This window comes from Propithecus coquereli, unplaced genomic scaffold (genome assembly GCF_000956105.1).
Source record: "Propithecus coquereli isolate 6110/MARCELLA unplaced genomic scaffold, Pcoq_1.0 Scaffold27, whole genome shotgun sequence".
NCBI lineage: Eukaryota > Metazoa > Chordata > Mammalia > Primates > Indriidae > Propithecus > Propithecus coquereli.
Genome location: NW_012148285.1, coordinates 2,728,476 through 2,743,276, shown reverse-complemented (window position 1 = coordinate 2,743,276; position 14,801 = coordinate 2,728,476). Strand labels below are relative to the sequence as shown.

Below are 14,801 nucleotides of genomic sequence, written 5' to 3'. Positions count from 1 at the left end.
AAAATGGGACGACAAAGAGCTGAGTTAAAGATATGCTTCCCAAACCTCAGCTTCCAGCAGATTCTGTAGGCCTGGGGTGGGGCTCAAGGGTGCTGATTTTAAAGGAAGCCTTCCAAGGACTTTGGTGTGAAGTGCTCTGGGATCCGTACTTAGAGAAACTGCCTAACAGGTTGCTTTGAGGATTGGAGAACGTATGCAAAACTGCCTGGCATCTAGAGGGTGCTGGCAATATCTAATAATAATATCTAATAATAATTCCAAATAATAATAGTAACAATTGTTGGTAGGAGTATTTCAATCAGGAGGCGCGCTTTAGGCGGAACCTGGAAGGCGGACGGGATTGGGAAAGGCGGTGGGCAGGATCGAGGACATTCCAAAGCAGGCGTGGGCTTCCTGAGCCGGGGGCCAACCCTCCGGGAGCCAGGGGACTGCCTGGGGCCGGAAGGTGGGGCGTGGGGAAGGAGGACGGAAGCCACCCCAAGTCATCGCCCTCTCGTGGAGAGCGCGCCCTGGTGGAGGAGCAAGCCCCGCGCCGGCCTTGTCATGAATGAGCAGCGGCAGCCTTCAGTCCGCGGGGAGGGAAAGTGGGGGTGGGGGGGACCTGGCAGCAAACGCCAGACCTCCCGGCCGCGCTGGCAGCCTGCTCCCGAGGGCCGCTGCCGTTCTGGCCCGCCTCCACCCTTCGCTCCCTAGGGGACCCCCGGCTTCCCAGGGTAGCCTGAGCATCCGAGGAGTCCTCTGCGGTCCCCTCCCGGGCTCCGGGATTCCCAGGCTCCGGAGCCCGCGCCCGGCAGCCGGCGGCAGGCAGCTAGGCAGGGAGGGAGGAAAGAGGCTGGCCCGCCTCGGAAGTCAGCCCCAAGTTACATGTGGGAAGCGGTGGCTGTGACGCAAGTTTCCAGGGGGCCCTGGGCTCGGCCCGGAGGGAGCGCGCCAGGGGCTCCGCTCCGTGCAGTTGCAATGGTGACAAGGCAAAGCCCCACGCGCGGACCCCAGGCCGCCTTCGCCGCCGCCGCGCGCCCGGCCAGCCGCGCCTCCGCCTCCCCCGGGGCCGCCGAGCGCGCAGACCCTGCACCGGGCAGTCCCTTGTAGACTCGGGCTGCACGGGCTGGGCTCCCCGCGCGGTGGCTGGCTTTTTTTTTTTTTTTTTTTTTGCAACGCTTGCCAACCTGTCAGCTGATGGACCTCATCACCCATAGTGGCGCATGTAGCTCAGCCGCAGCTCGCTCCATTCACGCCGCGCCCCCCCGGTCGGCTCGCGGCCCCCGACCCCCAGCGCCCGGGGAGAGGCCTGCAGACCCCGGCCGCAGCCGGCCCCCGGGGGCCCGCGCCCCTCTAGCCCAGTCCTCGCGCCGCCCGGGGGGGCGCTGCAAATAGTCCTTTGTTTACATGCAATTCCTTACTCCGCGGAAGGAGGCCCGGGGAGTGCTGAGTTTTCACCAGCTGTTTCCCGCCTTGAAACAGACATCTGATCAGCTGCAAACACACACACACATACACACGCCCGGGGAGGCAGGCCGGAGAGACCTCCCTCCCGCCCCTCCCGCCCGCCTCCCTCCCCTCGCCGCCGCCGCCGCCGCCGGCCGGAGAGACCTCCCTCCCGCCCCTCCCGCCCGCCTCCCTCCCCTCGCCGCCGCCGCCGCCGCCGCCGCCGCCAGCATCTGGGACCGGCCGATTCTGCACCTCCGTCCGGCGCTGCCCTTTGATTCGGATTTCCATCTTGCATTCTCTGGCGGATCGCGGGACCCGGCTCGTGCAGAGGAGGGGGGCCGATCGCTATGGAGTATTTCATGGTGCCCACTCAGAAGGTGCCCTCTTTGCAACATTTCAGGAAAACAGAGAAAGAAGTGATAGGAGGGCTCTGTAGGTGTGTACTCCTCCTCCCCCCCAACCCCTTCCTACCATTGCAGCCCCCGGCCAGCCCGCTCGGGCGGGCGCGCGTGTGCGCACGCATGGCCCGCGCCGCCGACCCCGCTCGCCTTTCTTAGCCGCTCGGGGGGCTGCAGCCCCGTGCGCCGGGTTCGCGCCGCCCGGGAACCCTCCTCCTTTGGAACGTGGGGGCCCCGAGCGGCCCCGGCCACTTTTGTCCGCTGCAGGCGGGCGAGTCGCGACGTTTGTAAATTGCAAACAGACCCACGTGGTTCTGCAGCAGTCCCGGCCATGCTTGGTGCTGGTGGCCTTCCCCCGCGCTTCCTCTTCCCCCCTCCCTCGGCGGCTTCCTTCCTCTCCCTCCTTCGTTGCGCTCTCTGGGCTCCCCGATCCAAGGGGGCCTGGGGGTCCCGGGCGCGCGTGGGCCCGCAGCGAGGGCGGCTACAATACAGCCATGCCGCGGCTCCCGGCGCGGGGGTGGGGGCGGGGAGCCGGGTGGTGTGCGTGTGTGCAGAGAGCGGGGCTGCAGCGGGTCGGGGGGCGTGCTCGCGTGTGGATGTGGGGGTGGGCGGGTCCCCAGGGGCCTGCGCAACCGGCCGGGGCGCCGCGGCTCGGGGCACGTTGGCAGCCGCTCGCCTGCTCGCCCGCCAGCGCCCGGGCGCTGTTTACTAGCGAGGCCTGGACGTGACTCTGCAGCCCTCTTGGAGTAGGCGGACCTCTGCACGCGCGGCCTCGCGGGAGCTGTAGTTCTCCGTGCCCCGCGGAAGCGGCATTGTGGGACTTGTAGGCGTTCCTGGGCCACGCTTCCCCAGCACAAAGCTCGGCTCCCCGGGCAAGAGAGGCAAGACAGGCCAGGTGGGGAGGCTTTTTGGGGAGAGGACACCTGAGGCCGCCCCTAGCCTCGCGGGGCCGCTTCCTGTCGCACGTGGGTCTCCTCTGCAAACTTTCCCATTCGACGTCCCTCCCCCCAGCCATAAACCGAAAGCGCTGGGTCTCCCTGCCAGGTGGGTGGCCAGAAGTCCGCAGTCCTCCCCAGGAGTCACATGCAAGCTTGGCCCTGGGTTGCTCAAAATCCACCCGTTGCCAGAGGGTGATAGGTTCGTGGACCACACGCAGCTAGGTCACCCGGGACCGTTGTTAAAATGCACATGCCTGGAACTCTGATCGCTAGGGCCCGGACATCTGCATATCGAGCACGACCCGCCGGCCCGGGTGCGGGGGAGGTGTGGGTTCTCCCGCGTGCGCAAGTTTAGGACCAGCGGCCCCTTTCCTGCCGCGCTGCTCCAGGAGTGAAATGGCTCCCCAGGGCTGGAGCCACGTGCTCCGCTTCCTGAGGCAGTCTGGGCGGGGATTGAGGGAGGAGGAGCGCGAGCGGTGTGGCTCCGGTTGGTGGACACCGGGGGCTGCAGAAACCGGCCTTCCGCTGAAGATTGCTGCACGCCTATAGACACCCTCCCAACCCCGGCCCCAGGGCTCCACCTTAACGCTACTCTCAAGTTCAGAGTCAATTCCTAGGGATGGATGGGCCAATTGATGGGTCTGGCTACCAGCAGGGCCACCCTGAGGGCTGGCCCTTCCACAGGGACCACTTGAAGGGCCCAGCAGGAATAAATAATAAAAAAATTCTGGAGTTGTTTATATGTTCTGGGACACACTTTGCTGGAATTTTCTCATTGAATTGTCATCTTTCTGTGAGTCAAGGTGCCTTATGATTCCCATGTAAAGATGAGGACACAGAGACTGGGGAAGGGACCAGCTAGAGCAAGTAAGTGGTGGACTGGAACTTGAACCCCTGCCCCAACCCCCGTTTGGAGGAGGCCAGCAGTGTCCCTGGGGTAGTTGTATCTTGACAGGCTGTGTGCAGGAAGAGGCAGAACCTCCCTCCACAGTTGGGCACGGGGATGTCCACTGCGAGACAGTTGTCAGCTGTGCACAGAGCATGGGACCCGGCCCCTGGGTTTATTCATTTTCAGCAGGGGCTGTGGGGTGAGGTGGGAGGCCTGTCCAGGGTGGAATGTGTGGGTTGGGCAGGACCCTCTGGCTGCATGGACTCGATTCTCTGGGGTGGACTTTGCTCCATCTCCCAGTGACTATCAGGGATCCCCCTGCCTCTCTGTCTCCCAGGCCTACCACAGGGGGCTGTGGGGCACAGTGCCACCTGCACAAGCTGCAAGGTTTTGGACCTGTCTCTTAACGGTTCTCAGCCTCTGGAACACCTGTGACAATGAGCTATGAGTAGGATGAGTAGGGAAAGTTCCCAGGAGCTGTTAAAGTGACATTCAGACTCTTTTTATTTTTTTGAGATGGAGTCCCATTCTGTTGCCTGGGCTGGAGTGCAGTGGCATCATCATAGCTCACTGCAGCCTCAAACTCTTGGGCTCTGTATGCACCTGTTGATGTACATCCTGACCAGCCATAATCACTTAGGGTGTCATGAGGGTCCCCAACGTCACCCTTGCTTACTGCTCACTCCCCGTCATTCTGGTTTCAACAGGTATGTGTAAGGGGGTTAAAAACATATATGCTGAACAAAAATGTATTGAGATGATAAACCAACATCCCATTTTTTGGGCTCCTGCCTCAGCCTCCTGAGTAGCTGGGACTACAGGCGCGGGTCTCACTCTTGCTCAGGCTGGTCTTGAACTCAAGTGATCCCCGTGCCTCAGCCTCCCAGCGTGCTGGGGATTACAGGCGTGAGGCACTGTGCCTGGGCTGACATTCAGATTCTTAAAAAAGCAGGTGCATAGTAGTCTCTATCCTTGTATCCTTATCTTTAAAAAAAGCTCCCATAAGGGGTTAAAGAAAATTAAGGGCCTTGGAGTGTTCATTGGTTCCCTGATCCTGTATTTATGAAGCAGCAGCTTTCTGCAGGGACTAAGGATACAGCAATGAACATGACCTGACTTCTGTCCTCAGCAGCTCACAGATTTGTGGTCTTAAAGGATCTTGTTGGCCCCCTAGGAGATTTATGGGTTGTCCTGGACACCTGGACAATAACCCTGGAGAAACGACATCCTGTTATCCTCTCTCTCTTTTTCTTGATCTCTCTTTTTTTTTTTTTTTTTTTTTTTGAGACAGAGTCTCACTGTGTTGCCCGGGCTAGAGTGCCGTGGCGTCATCCTAGCTCACAGCAACCTCAAACTCCTGGGCTCAAGCGATCTTCCTGCCTCAGCCTCCCGAGTAGCTGGGACTACAGGCATGTGCCACCATGCCCGGCTAATTTTTTTTCCTATGTATTTTTAGTTGTCCAGATAATTTCTTTCTATTTGTTTTAGTAGAGACAGAGGATTCGCTCTTGCTCAGGCTAGTCTTGAACTCCTGAGCTCAAACGATCCTCCCGCCTTGGCCTCCCAGAGTGCTAGGATTACAGGCGTGAGCCACCGCACCTGGCCTTTCTTGATCTCTTTTATCCATGTGGAATGAAGCAGTATTTCCTCATTTTACAGATGGGGAAACTGAGGCTTCAAGAAATGAAGGGGCTAGGCTTGGTGTTCCACAGCCAGTGAGTGGCAAGGCTGGAGTTTGCACTAGAACCCAGTGCAGGGTTCTCTCCAATGGGCTGGAGGAGCTTCAGGGAAGGGAGGGAGGGATATTTCCCAGGGAACAAGCGGGCATAGCATGTTAAGGGACGGAGGGGAGAGGTGGCAGGCTGGCCATGGCCGGGCGGCATGGGGAGTTTGGAAACAGAAGCAGCAGTGGGAATGGAGGGTGGACAAGGGCCTCAGACTTGCAAAGTGAGAGAAGGATGAGCGCCTTGGGCACCCTTGGTGGGAGGGTCGTCTTTCTGCTTCCCTTCCCTTTCGGTGTGGGAGAAATCCTGTGTGGACTTCTTCGCCTCTGAGTGACTGTGGGCTGTGTGAGTGACGTCAGGGCAGCGTGCAATGGGAGTTCTCAGGGGCTAGTTTGAGGCTGTTACCAGGCAGGGGTGTGTAGAGGGATGGGGGATACTTGGCCTTGGGCTGGGCAGGAGGGACAGGTGCCAGTCGGGGATCTGGACTTGAAGATCGTGCTCCCTGCCCCCAAGCAGGCTGGGTTGCCACGTCATTCCTGGCAGGTTTCTGTGGGTGCTGTGGTAGGAGCAGCAGCGCTGGTCTTAGCACCTAAGGCTGATGCCCAAATTTTGTTCCTTGGACATGGGCTGCCCAGTGCCCTGCCTTCTTCCTGAGGCCGGGGCAGCCCCTGGTCCCCCCAGGAGACTGGCTGTTGGAGGGCACCCTGGGAGGGTGAGAAGCAAGAGATCCTCTCTGTCAGTGGACTCGGGCCACCTTCACTTCAGGGGGTTAGTGGGACTTTTATGTGTGGCTACTTGCTGTAAATCGAATTTACGTCTGCAAAATCCAGAAAGAGGTATAAGGAACTTTCAGGCATTTGCAGGAAAATCCGCTTTATCCAGTGCAGTGTCACCTGGAAATTCCAATTAACCATCCTTCATCACTAGGAACCCCTGGCTGGTCAGTGATCAGAATCCTTGGTTGGTCAGCATTCCACCAATAAGAATTCCTGGTTAGCTCACACTCCACCAATCACAGCCACTGGGCAGCTCCCATTCCTCCAATCAGAAGCCCTGGTTAGCACGCACGCTGTTACACAACTCTGCCAGCTGGTACTTCCAGGGCTATTTAGGTGAGTTAATAATTGAGGGTCTTGGTGGCAAATGCAAGTCCCCATGAGGAGCTGTAGCTTTGGGGTTACACACCAGGTTGACCAGCAGCGGTTTGTGAGCCGGGGGCGGGGGAGAGGCTGCTGGGGAAGGGGCAGATGGAACCTGGGGAGAAGCCAGGAGTCAGCCTAGCGGCATCAGGTTCAGAGAAGGAGCTGACATAAGCCCCTGCCTGGGCCCCAGGGCCTCTTCCTTCTGGGGACTTCTGGGCTGGAGTTTTCAGGGCTGGGTCCTGTGGTCTCCCTTGGTCTCCCCAGTTAGTGGGTGACCCAGGGGAGAAGGGAGAGGCTGAAGCTTTGTGGACAGATGAGTTGATGGGACTCGGGCTGGAAGGTGCAGAAAGGTGCATTCAGCTGCACCCTCTCTGCCCTTCTGCCAGGTGTGCCTTTGGGCAAGTCACCTCACTTGTGGGCCTGGTCCTTCCCAGGCATTCGGAGGGGAAGGGGCAGGTTGCCCTTGCAGCTACACCCCCTTTCGGTAAGCATGGGGCTGAGTGAGCCGGCAATAGAGGGCGCCGTCGCGGGAGGGGCGGGAGCTTTGGTGTCTGCAGTGCCTGCTGTGTCCTGGCCTGGCTGCCTGACCTCGGGTCCTGCGGGCCCGGCACTTCCCCTCCCAGGGCCCTGCATTGCTCACTGCTTCATGAGGATGCTGCGGCCACCCTAGCGGATTTCCGTAAGAATCAGACAGGGACAAGTGTAAAAAACATCTGAATAAAAAGAGTAAAGAGGCCAGTGCTTCCAAGTGCCTAAGCCTCTTCTCCAGGGAAAACTGTCACCTGCCGGTTAGGATGTCCAGCTCTGTGGGACGGTCAGAGCCCGTTCCGCCCTTTGGCCCAACACCTGCTTTGGGGTCAGAGTTCAATTCCCCACTCTACCACTTGCTGTAGCTGGGCCCTTCCTGAGCTTCTGTGTCCTTTCTACATGGCCATCATCAGGTCACCCGACTTATAGGACAGCTGTGACATTCAATGAGAAGATTCTAGCACTGTGTGTGTCTAGCACATTATGTGAAGAATTCAAGGTTTTGTGTTGTTGTTAACTGTTACCCTGTGGCTGGGCCCTCCGGGTGGGCCAGCTCTCAGATGGCCCAGGGCTGGACTTGGGGCTCCTTTTTCACTTCCAGCCCCTGATCAGCTCTGGCCTTTGGGCCTCAGCAGGAGGGACCCAGAGGCCAGGTGAGCAGGAGTCTCTCCCCATGTCTCTCCTGAGGGGGTGGGGATGCTCCTAGACAGGTGGCAGTTGCCGAGTGTAGTGGCTTCCTCTGTCCATCTCTCCCCATATCCTCGTCCCCCTAAAGACCCTCAGCTTTAACCCACCCCCTGCAGAGCCTTCCCTGTCCCTGGGGGGCCCTCTGGCCTCTCAGAGGGGTGCCACACCTGGGAGCCTAGACCCCCCCGCCCCGACCAAGGGCAGGCTGCAGCTGTGCACCAGGCCCCGTTACCCGCCGCTGTGGGGGCCGGAAACTGGGAGAAGTGAGGTACCCTGGCCCTGCAGTGGGGGAGCTGACATGCAGCTATCTGACCCTAAAACCATGTCCCTCCCCACTCTTAGCCCTATGTCCCCTCTGTAAAGTGGGGGACCTGGGCCCCTTTTCCATCACTGGCGTTCCAAGGCCCTGCGAGGGACCTGCACCTGGGTGGTTTGGGGCCCTGGGCCTTTGGGTCTTGGTGAGGGAGGGGACTGATTTGCCTGCTGCCCCCAGCGGCCACCCTCTCTACTGGAAGAGGTGCCGAGGCCCAGGAAGGGCAGGGATGCATCCAGGATCCCATGGGGAACCCAGGCGGGACAGATGGGGCAGGCTGGGTGGGGCCAGGAAAGGCCTCGGCTGTTTCCAGCTGTTGCAGATGTGCTCCCCTCCTGGGTTTCCATGCTGATTCCTGTCCGCCTGGGGACGGGTAGGGGCCGGTCACAGCGGAGGAGTTAGACTAGGCACCTCCTTGACTCCCGCCCCCCCAGCAATGGAACAGGAGTGGTGCAGAGGCCATTCCCTGTTCCCCCAGATTCAGGGACACAAGCTTCCTTGGCCCAGGCTGGAACAGGTCACCCCAGGAGGGCCCCTCAGGAAGACGCCCGGGCTGTGGCTTTGGGTGGGGCCTGTGGCCTCTGCTGGGAGCCCAGCATCTGGAAGCCATCAGGCCAGGGGTAGGGGGTGTTGCTGGGGAGGGCCAAGGAGGGGGACATGCCTCCTCCAGGCCACACACAGGCCCACCCCTGGGGAGCAGTGGCCTTGGGCCCACAGGCCCTGCCTCCCACCACCGCCTCGGAGCCTGCAGCCTTGCCCCTCCCTCAGCGGCCTTCTCTCACCCCACTGGCCGCTGTCCCTGCCACAGGCGGTAACACTGCCCACAGCATGCCGGCAGCCGCTTCTCCGGCACAGGGTGGTCTGCCTCTTGGAGTGGGTGGGCTTGGAGCAGAACTGTCCCCAGGGCTTGTTGGCCTGGTGTCCTCTTTGGGGAGTGAGTAGTACCTGTCTTTTCTCTGTGAAGTCTTAGCCTAGGGGGGCTTGTGGCTAGAGACATGGCTGTGAGGATGGGAAGGGGAGGGGGGACCTCTTCCTGGGGCTGGGATGGCAAAGCTTGACATGCCGAAGGGGGTGGTACAGCTAGACAGCCAGGAGCTCAGAGGTGTCCCAGGAACAGGTGTCCCCGGAGATTGTTGTCTGGAGCCCACCTGCATCAGAATCCAGGAATTGGCCACCAGGTTTCTGGGCTCCATCCAGACCTGTTAGCCAGACTCGGGGCTGGCACCCGGGTGTTTTTGGTAGCCACACAACGTGGGGAACCTCTGTTCTGGAGAGCCCTCTCCCTGTGAAGAAAGCCAGGGAGGGCTAGATTCTGAGCAGGCTGTCTCTACCTGCTGCCAGCTGATGCAGTCCGCCTGGGTGTCCTAGAGGGCGCCCCTCCATCACCTCTGGGGGTGATCTATTGGGGTGTAGGCATCAGGCAGCAGGGGGGAGGGAAGGATGCAGGTTACACTTGGGGCCCTCTGGAAATGAATTATAAAGACAGGGGCCCGCTGGGGGCAGGGCACAGAGGGTGCTTAGCTTGAACCTGTCCCTGTCCCTCCTGGCAGCCTTGCCAACATTCCACTGACCCCTGAGACTCAGCGGGACCAGGAGCGGCGGATTCGGCGGGAGATTGCCAACAGCAACGAGCGGAGGCGTATGCAGAGCATCAACGCGGGCTTCCAGTCCCTCAAGACCCTCATCCCCCACACAGATGGAGAGAAGCTCAGCAAGGTAGGCGAGGGCCGGAAGGCTTCCTGGAGGAGGTGACTCGAGAGGGGAGAAGGGAGGGAGCTTTGGCAAACACTGCCAGCCTCACTGTCTGTCCCTCCCACCCTCAGGCAGCCATTCTCCAGCAGACAGCAGAGTACATCTTCTCCCTGGAGCAGGAGAAGACCAGGCTGCTGCAGCAGAACACACAGCTCAAGCGCTTCATCCAGGTACCTGGAGGAGGCCACCCTCGCCTCCGTGCCCTGCCCTCATCCCGGCTCCCTCTCCCTGGCACAGGCGCGCCCAGGACCCAGCCACTGGCCTGGGACTCAGAGTGCCTGCAGGTCCCATCTTGCCCACCGACTCACCTACTTCAGGCACTTGTCTTCCTCCCTGAGCCTCAGTTTCCCCACTGGTCTAGCGTGGCAGGAGTGGGCTCAGGAAGGAACCAGGTGACTGTTCCGGCAAGCACGTCCATTCTGCTTCCTTTCCTGGCTTTTGGCCGGTTTATTGAATTTGCAGGACGGACTCCCTAGTGAGGATCCACCTGTGTCGTTTAGCTTTCGGGGACTGCGATGGAGCCCCTGCTCTCCATGGGGGTGCTGGTGGTGGTACAGGGGTGTAGGGCACACTCATTGACCCCTTGGGGTCCCCAGGAGCTGAGCGGCTCGTCCCCCAAGCGACGGCGGGCGGAAGACAAGGACGAAGGCATCGGCTCGCCGGACATATGGGAGGACGAGAAGGCGGAGGACCTGCGGCGGGAGATGATCGAGCTGCGGCAGCAGCTCGACAAGGAACGCTCGGTGCGGATGATGCTGGAGGAGCAGGTGAGGCGGCGCCCCCTGCCGGGCCCGGCGCACGCTGCAGCTGGCGCGAAGCAGGGGTTCGGTCCGCTCTTTCTGCTGTCTTTGGGTTTTGCGGTATCTATAGAAGCGCCTGCTCCTTGCCAGGCCTAGGAGTGAGGGGCAAGCTGGACAGGTCCCTAACCTGGGGGTCACTGTATGCGTGGGGGTGAGGGGAGATCAAAGGATCTCACAGATAAAAATGCAACTGTGTGGCACCAGGGGGTTATTTGACTTGGTTTCCCAGGGGTGCCCTATGGTTTCTCCATGGAAGTGGTAGGTCGAGTCCCGATGTTAACCAGGCAAAGAAGGGAGAAGGGTGTTCCAGGCAGAGGGAACAGCAAAGACAAAGGCCTAGGGGTAGGTGCGAAAGAGGGAGCACGTCCCCATGGAGGCCATGGTGGGAGGTGAGATTAGGCCTCAGGGGCCATGGTGAGGACTTTGGTCTCTGCCCTGAGGGGGGTGCGCCCTGGGTTAGGGCTTTCAGCAGGGATGAACGCTGCTGCTCCACCCCTAGGTGCGGTCCCTCGAGGCCCACATGTACCCGGAAAAGCTCAAGGTAATCGCTCAGCAGGTGCAGCTGCAGCAGCAGCAGGAACAGGTGCGGCTGCTACACCAAGAGAAGCTAGAGCGGGAGCAGCAGCACCTGCGGAGCCAGGTGAGCAGGAGGTGCCCGGGCAGGGGCGTGTGCTACAGCTGGGGCTCTTGGGAGAGAGAGGGGCTAGGGCATCTTGCATGGCTGGAAGCCCCTCCCTGAGCCGCCTTTGTTTCTTAACATAAGAGGGGTGGGGGCTTATATACTGGCCAGCCCCCCATGAACAAGGGAGAAGCCTTGAGACAAAGGCTGAGGGCTTCTGTCTTGCAGCTCCTGCCCCCTCCGGCCCCCACCCACCATCCCACGGTGATTGTGCCGGCACCGCCTCCCCCTCCCTCCCACCATATCAACGTCGTCACCATGGGCCCCTCCTCGGTCATCAACTCCGTTTCCACATCCCGGCAAAATCTGGACACCATCGTGCAGGTATCTGGGCTCAGGGATGGGGCAGCTCGTGGGGTTGCACTCTGGGAACAGGCTCTTCAGGGGAGAACAGAGAACGAGGGTGGGGAGGTGAGCCAGGTGGGGCTGGGAAGGGAGAGGGTGAAGGTCCGGAAGCTGAGTGGCTTTAGCTTTCTGCATCGTGCGTGGTGAACGTGAGGACGGAGAGCTGGGCAGGGCCCACCAGGCCAGCATCCCTTTCCTCGATGTAGGGTTTGCTGGGAGTCCTTTGTTCCCAGAGTCCCCTGGGTACAGAGTGCCTGCATCCAGCTCTTAGGTTCGTCCAGAACTTTCTCTCACCTCCATCTCCCAGGACCTGGGATGCGGGTGGGGGTGGCAGTGCCTGGGTGATTGTTATGCCTCCTATGGAGCAGGAAGAAACTAGGATATCAGGGCCGTGGGTCAGACCTGAAGTTCCAGCCGCACCCAGTCTCGGACAAGACTTCTTGGGAGACCTAACAACATCAAAAAAAATAAATAACTAAACCAAAAAAGCCAAAACAGGAAAAAAATCCTATCAACTCCCCAGAACTGTAGTTGCATGTAAACCTAGCAAATTGCATAATACAATTAATAACAAAGGCCTTGACTACGTTAATAGGCAAACTTTAAAGTATGTAAATATATGAAAGATAATTTCTAAGCACACTGGGACTATTTTCTTTCCAGAAGAGGTTTTCAGTGTAACAGAGGCGTTTTCTAAAGTTTGTTTCCCTGGACTCTGGCGGGCCTTCTGCTGCTTTGCCAGGCTTATTTCTAGACATTTCTAGGGTATGTGTTTTGGGGAGACAGTGGCTGGTGAGGCCCCCGCTGCCTCCTGGCTGGCCGAGTGTCCCTGGCCGAGCCTCCTCAGCGACCTGTCCCTGTCCAGGCGATCCAGCACATCGAGGGGACCCAGGAGAAGCAGGAGCTGGAGGAGGAGCGGCGGCGAGCGGTCATCGTGAAGCCTGTCCGCACCTGCCCAGAGGCCCACACCTCTGACACTGCCTCAGACTCAGAGGCCTCTGACAGCGACGCCATGGACCAGAGCCGGGAGGAGCCGTCGGGGGATGGGGAGCTTCCCTGACCACCCCCCCAGCCCTCCTCTCCCTTCTAGGGGCTGGAGGGGGCCGGGGCAGCAACAGGAAGAGACGTGGGTGAATGAGTGAGAAATTTTTACAAAATTACAATGTCATTTGGGTCTCTTTTATGACCTCTTTTTCAATACTGTAAATCCACCTTTGAACGAAGCCACCCAACCCGAGGTCCCGGAGCTGGGGTGGCCCAGAGTGTGTGGGAGAATCGGGACCCCAGGGATGGGCCTCGGCCCTGGGGGCTGGGGACGCTGACACTGAGGTGCCTGGCCTCTCTCCGCCAAAAAGCATTTTTTCCTTTAAATATGTTTTTAGAAACAGGGAAAATCAAATAAAACCCCAAGGAATTTCTTCCCTCCCCAGAGCCAGCCCTGCGACTGTCAGTCTTACTCCCCTTCCCTCTTTTTGGTTTTCTTCTTTCTCCTTTAAGCACTTACACGGGTTGGGGGTCAGGCTGCGCTGGGGCTTTCTGGGGGTCCGGGGGTCCACGTTGCTTCTCGGTTGGGGTTTGCTGCTGCCCTTCTCCCCTCCTGCTCCCCGTCTCAGCACTAGGATTCGCCACTCTCCACCCCCGCCCCGTCCCACCCCTCCCTTCCCCATCTTCCACCCCGAAAATGTCTTTGTCTTTCTCTTTGTTTGTTGTTGGTTTTTTATTTTTTTGGTTTTATTTTTGGTTTCTGTTTTTGTTTTTTTTTTTACAATTTTGAGGTCTTTGTGTTCAAGGAGAAGCTATTATATTTTGTTAAGAAAGTGGGGGGAAAAAACCAAGAGGCCACTGTGCCTTTGTAAAGAAACAAAATAAAGTTTGTACTTTGTTTTTTAGATTCTGTGTCTCTGGGTGTGTGTGGGCTGTCCTGGGGACACGGGCAAGGCCACCTGGGCCTAGAGTAAAGGGTCTCTTGGGCCCACCAGGGGGCACTGGATGTGGGTGAGCAGGGTGACTCCTCCAACTTGTCAGTGGTGTTGTGATCAGAAATTGGAGTCCTCGGATTCCTCTGGGTTTTCTGCAAAATTGGGAGATGGTGTTGGGTGGGGGGAGTGGCTGTCAACTCCTCTTTCACGGGAGGCAAGGAGGGAATGACCAACCAAGCCACAGGGTCCTAACTCCTGGAGAAGGGACACAGGCGTCAGAGACCCAGTTGATCCCTAAGCGTTGCCACTTCCTTGGCTTGTGTAACCTCCCTGAATCCCAGTCCCCTCATCTATAGGAAGGAAAGAAGCACTCACAACCCCCTTCCCCCAGTGGTGCTCAGGTCCTGGAGTTGCTCTGCCCGTGGTCCACCTTGGACAAACTGCTTTCTCTAAGCCTCAGTTTCCTCTCCTGAAAATTGGAGACGATAATGGCACAAGGGCAGTGCATCTTACTGGGCGTGAGGTGGGTCCTTTAAGTCTCTTAATCCTCCACGGCCAGAGATCACTCTACCACGGGGTGCACTCAACCTGCCTGCTGTACCTCACACTCAGGTGGCAAGTACACAGAGACTGAGGCCGGAGCAGAAGACTGATTCACTTGTTGGATAGAAAGGAGCCTGCTGATTTTTTTTTTTTTTTATACTTTTTAGGTGAAATTCACATAACAAAGTTTGCCATTTTACAGTGAACAATTCAGTTAGTACACTCACAATGTCATGAGCCTATGTAGTTCCAAAACATCTCCATCCCTGAAAAATGAACCCTTACTCTTTAAGTCACTCATTCCTCCTTCTCCCAGGCCCTGGCAACCACCAATCTGCTTTCTGGTTTTAATATATTTTATAAAACTAAAGTAATTACACTCAGTAAAACTCCCACTTTTTGGTTCTGTGAGTTTTGACAAATGCATACAGTTCCAGAACCTGCGCCACAAGACGGGAGTGAGTTCCCTGTGTCCGCTGCTCCTTGAGCCCCTTTGTGGTCAATGCAGCCGCTGGCATCTATTCTCTGCTGCTGTAGTTTTGCTTTCTCCAAAATGTCATATAAATGGAATCATACAGACTTTTGAGTCTGGCTTCTTTCACTTAGCACTGTAATTTTCTCTCTCTGAGCGTATCCAGATAAATTCACATAGGATTTGGGCAGCAGAGCGGCCCCTTTCGGCCAGGTGCGAGGCTGCAGGCCCGACGGGCTCCGGG

The 14,801-nt window shown here is 58.5% G+C and overlaps 1 protein-coding gene across 1 annotated transcript; it reads left to right on the top strand.

The window, feature by feature from the left end:
- The first annotated feature begins 1,618 nt into the window (after positions 1-1,618).
- TFAP4 (transcription factor AP-4 (activating enhancer binding protein 4)) lies at positions 1,619-13,507 on the top strand. The gene is made up of 7 exons (XM_012647593.1): positions 1,619-1,864; positions 9,598-9,763; positions 9,871-9,969; positions 10,396-10,566; positions 11,099-11,239; positions 11,447-11,602; positions 12,489-13,507. Exons 1-7 carry the CDS (start codon positions 1,776-1,778, stop codon positions 12,681-12,683), a joined length of 1,017 nt encoding a protein of 338 aa, XP_012503047.1. The 5' UTR covers positions 1,619-1,775; the 3' UTR covers positions 12,684-13,507.
- Positions 13,508-14,801: the final 1,294 nt, after the last annotated feature.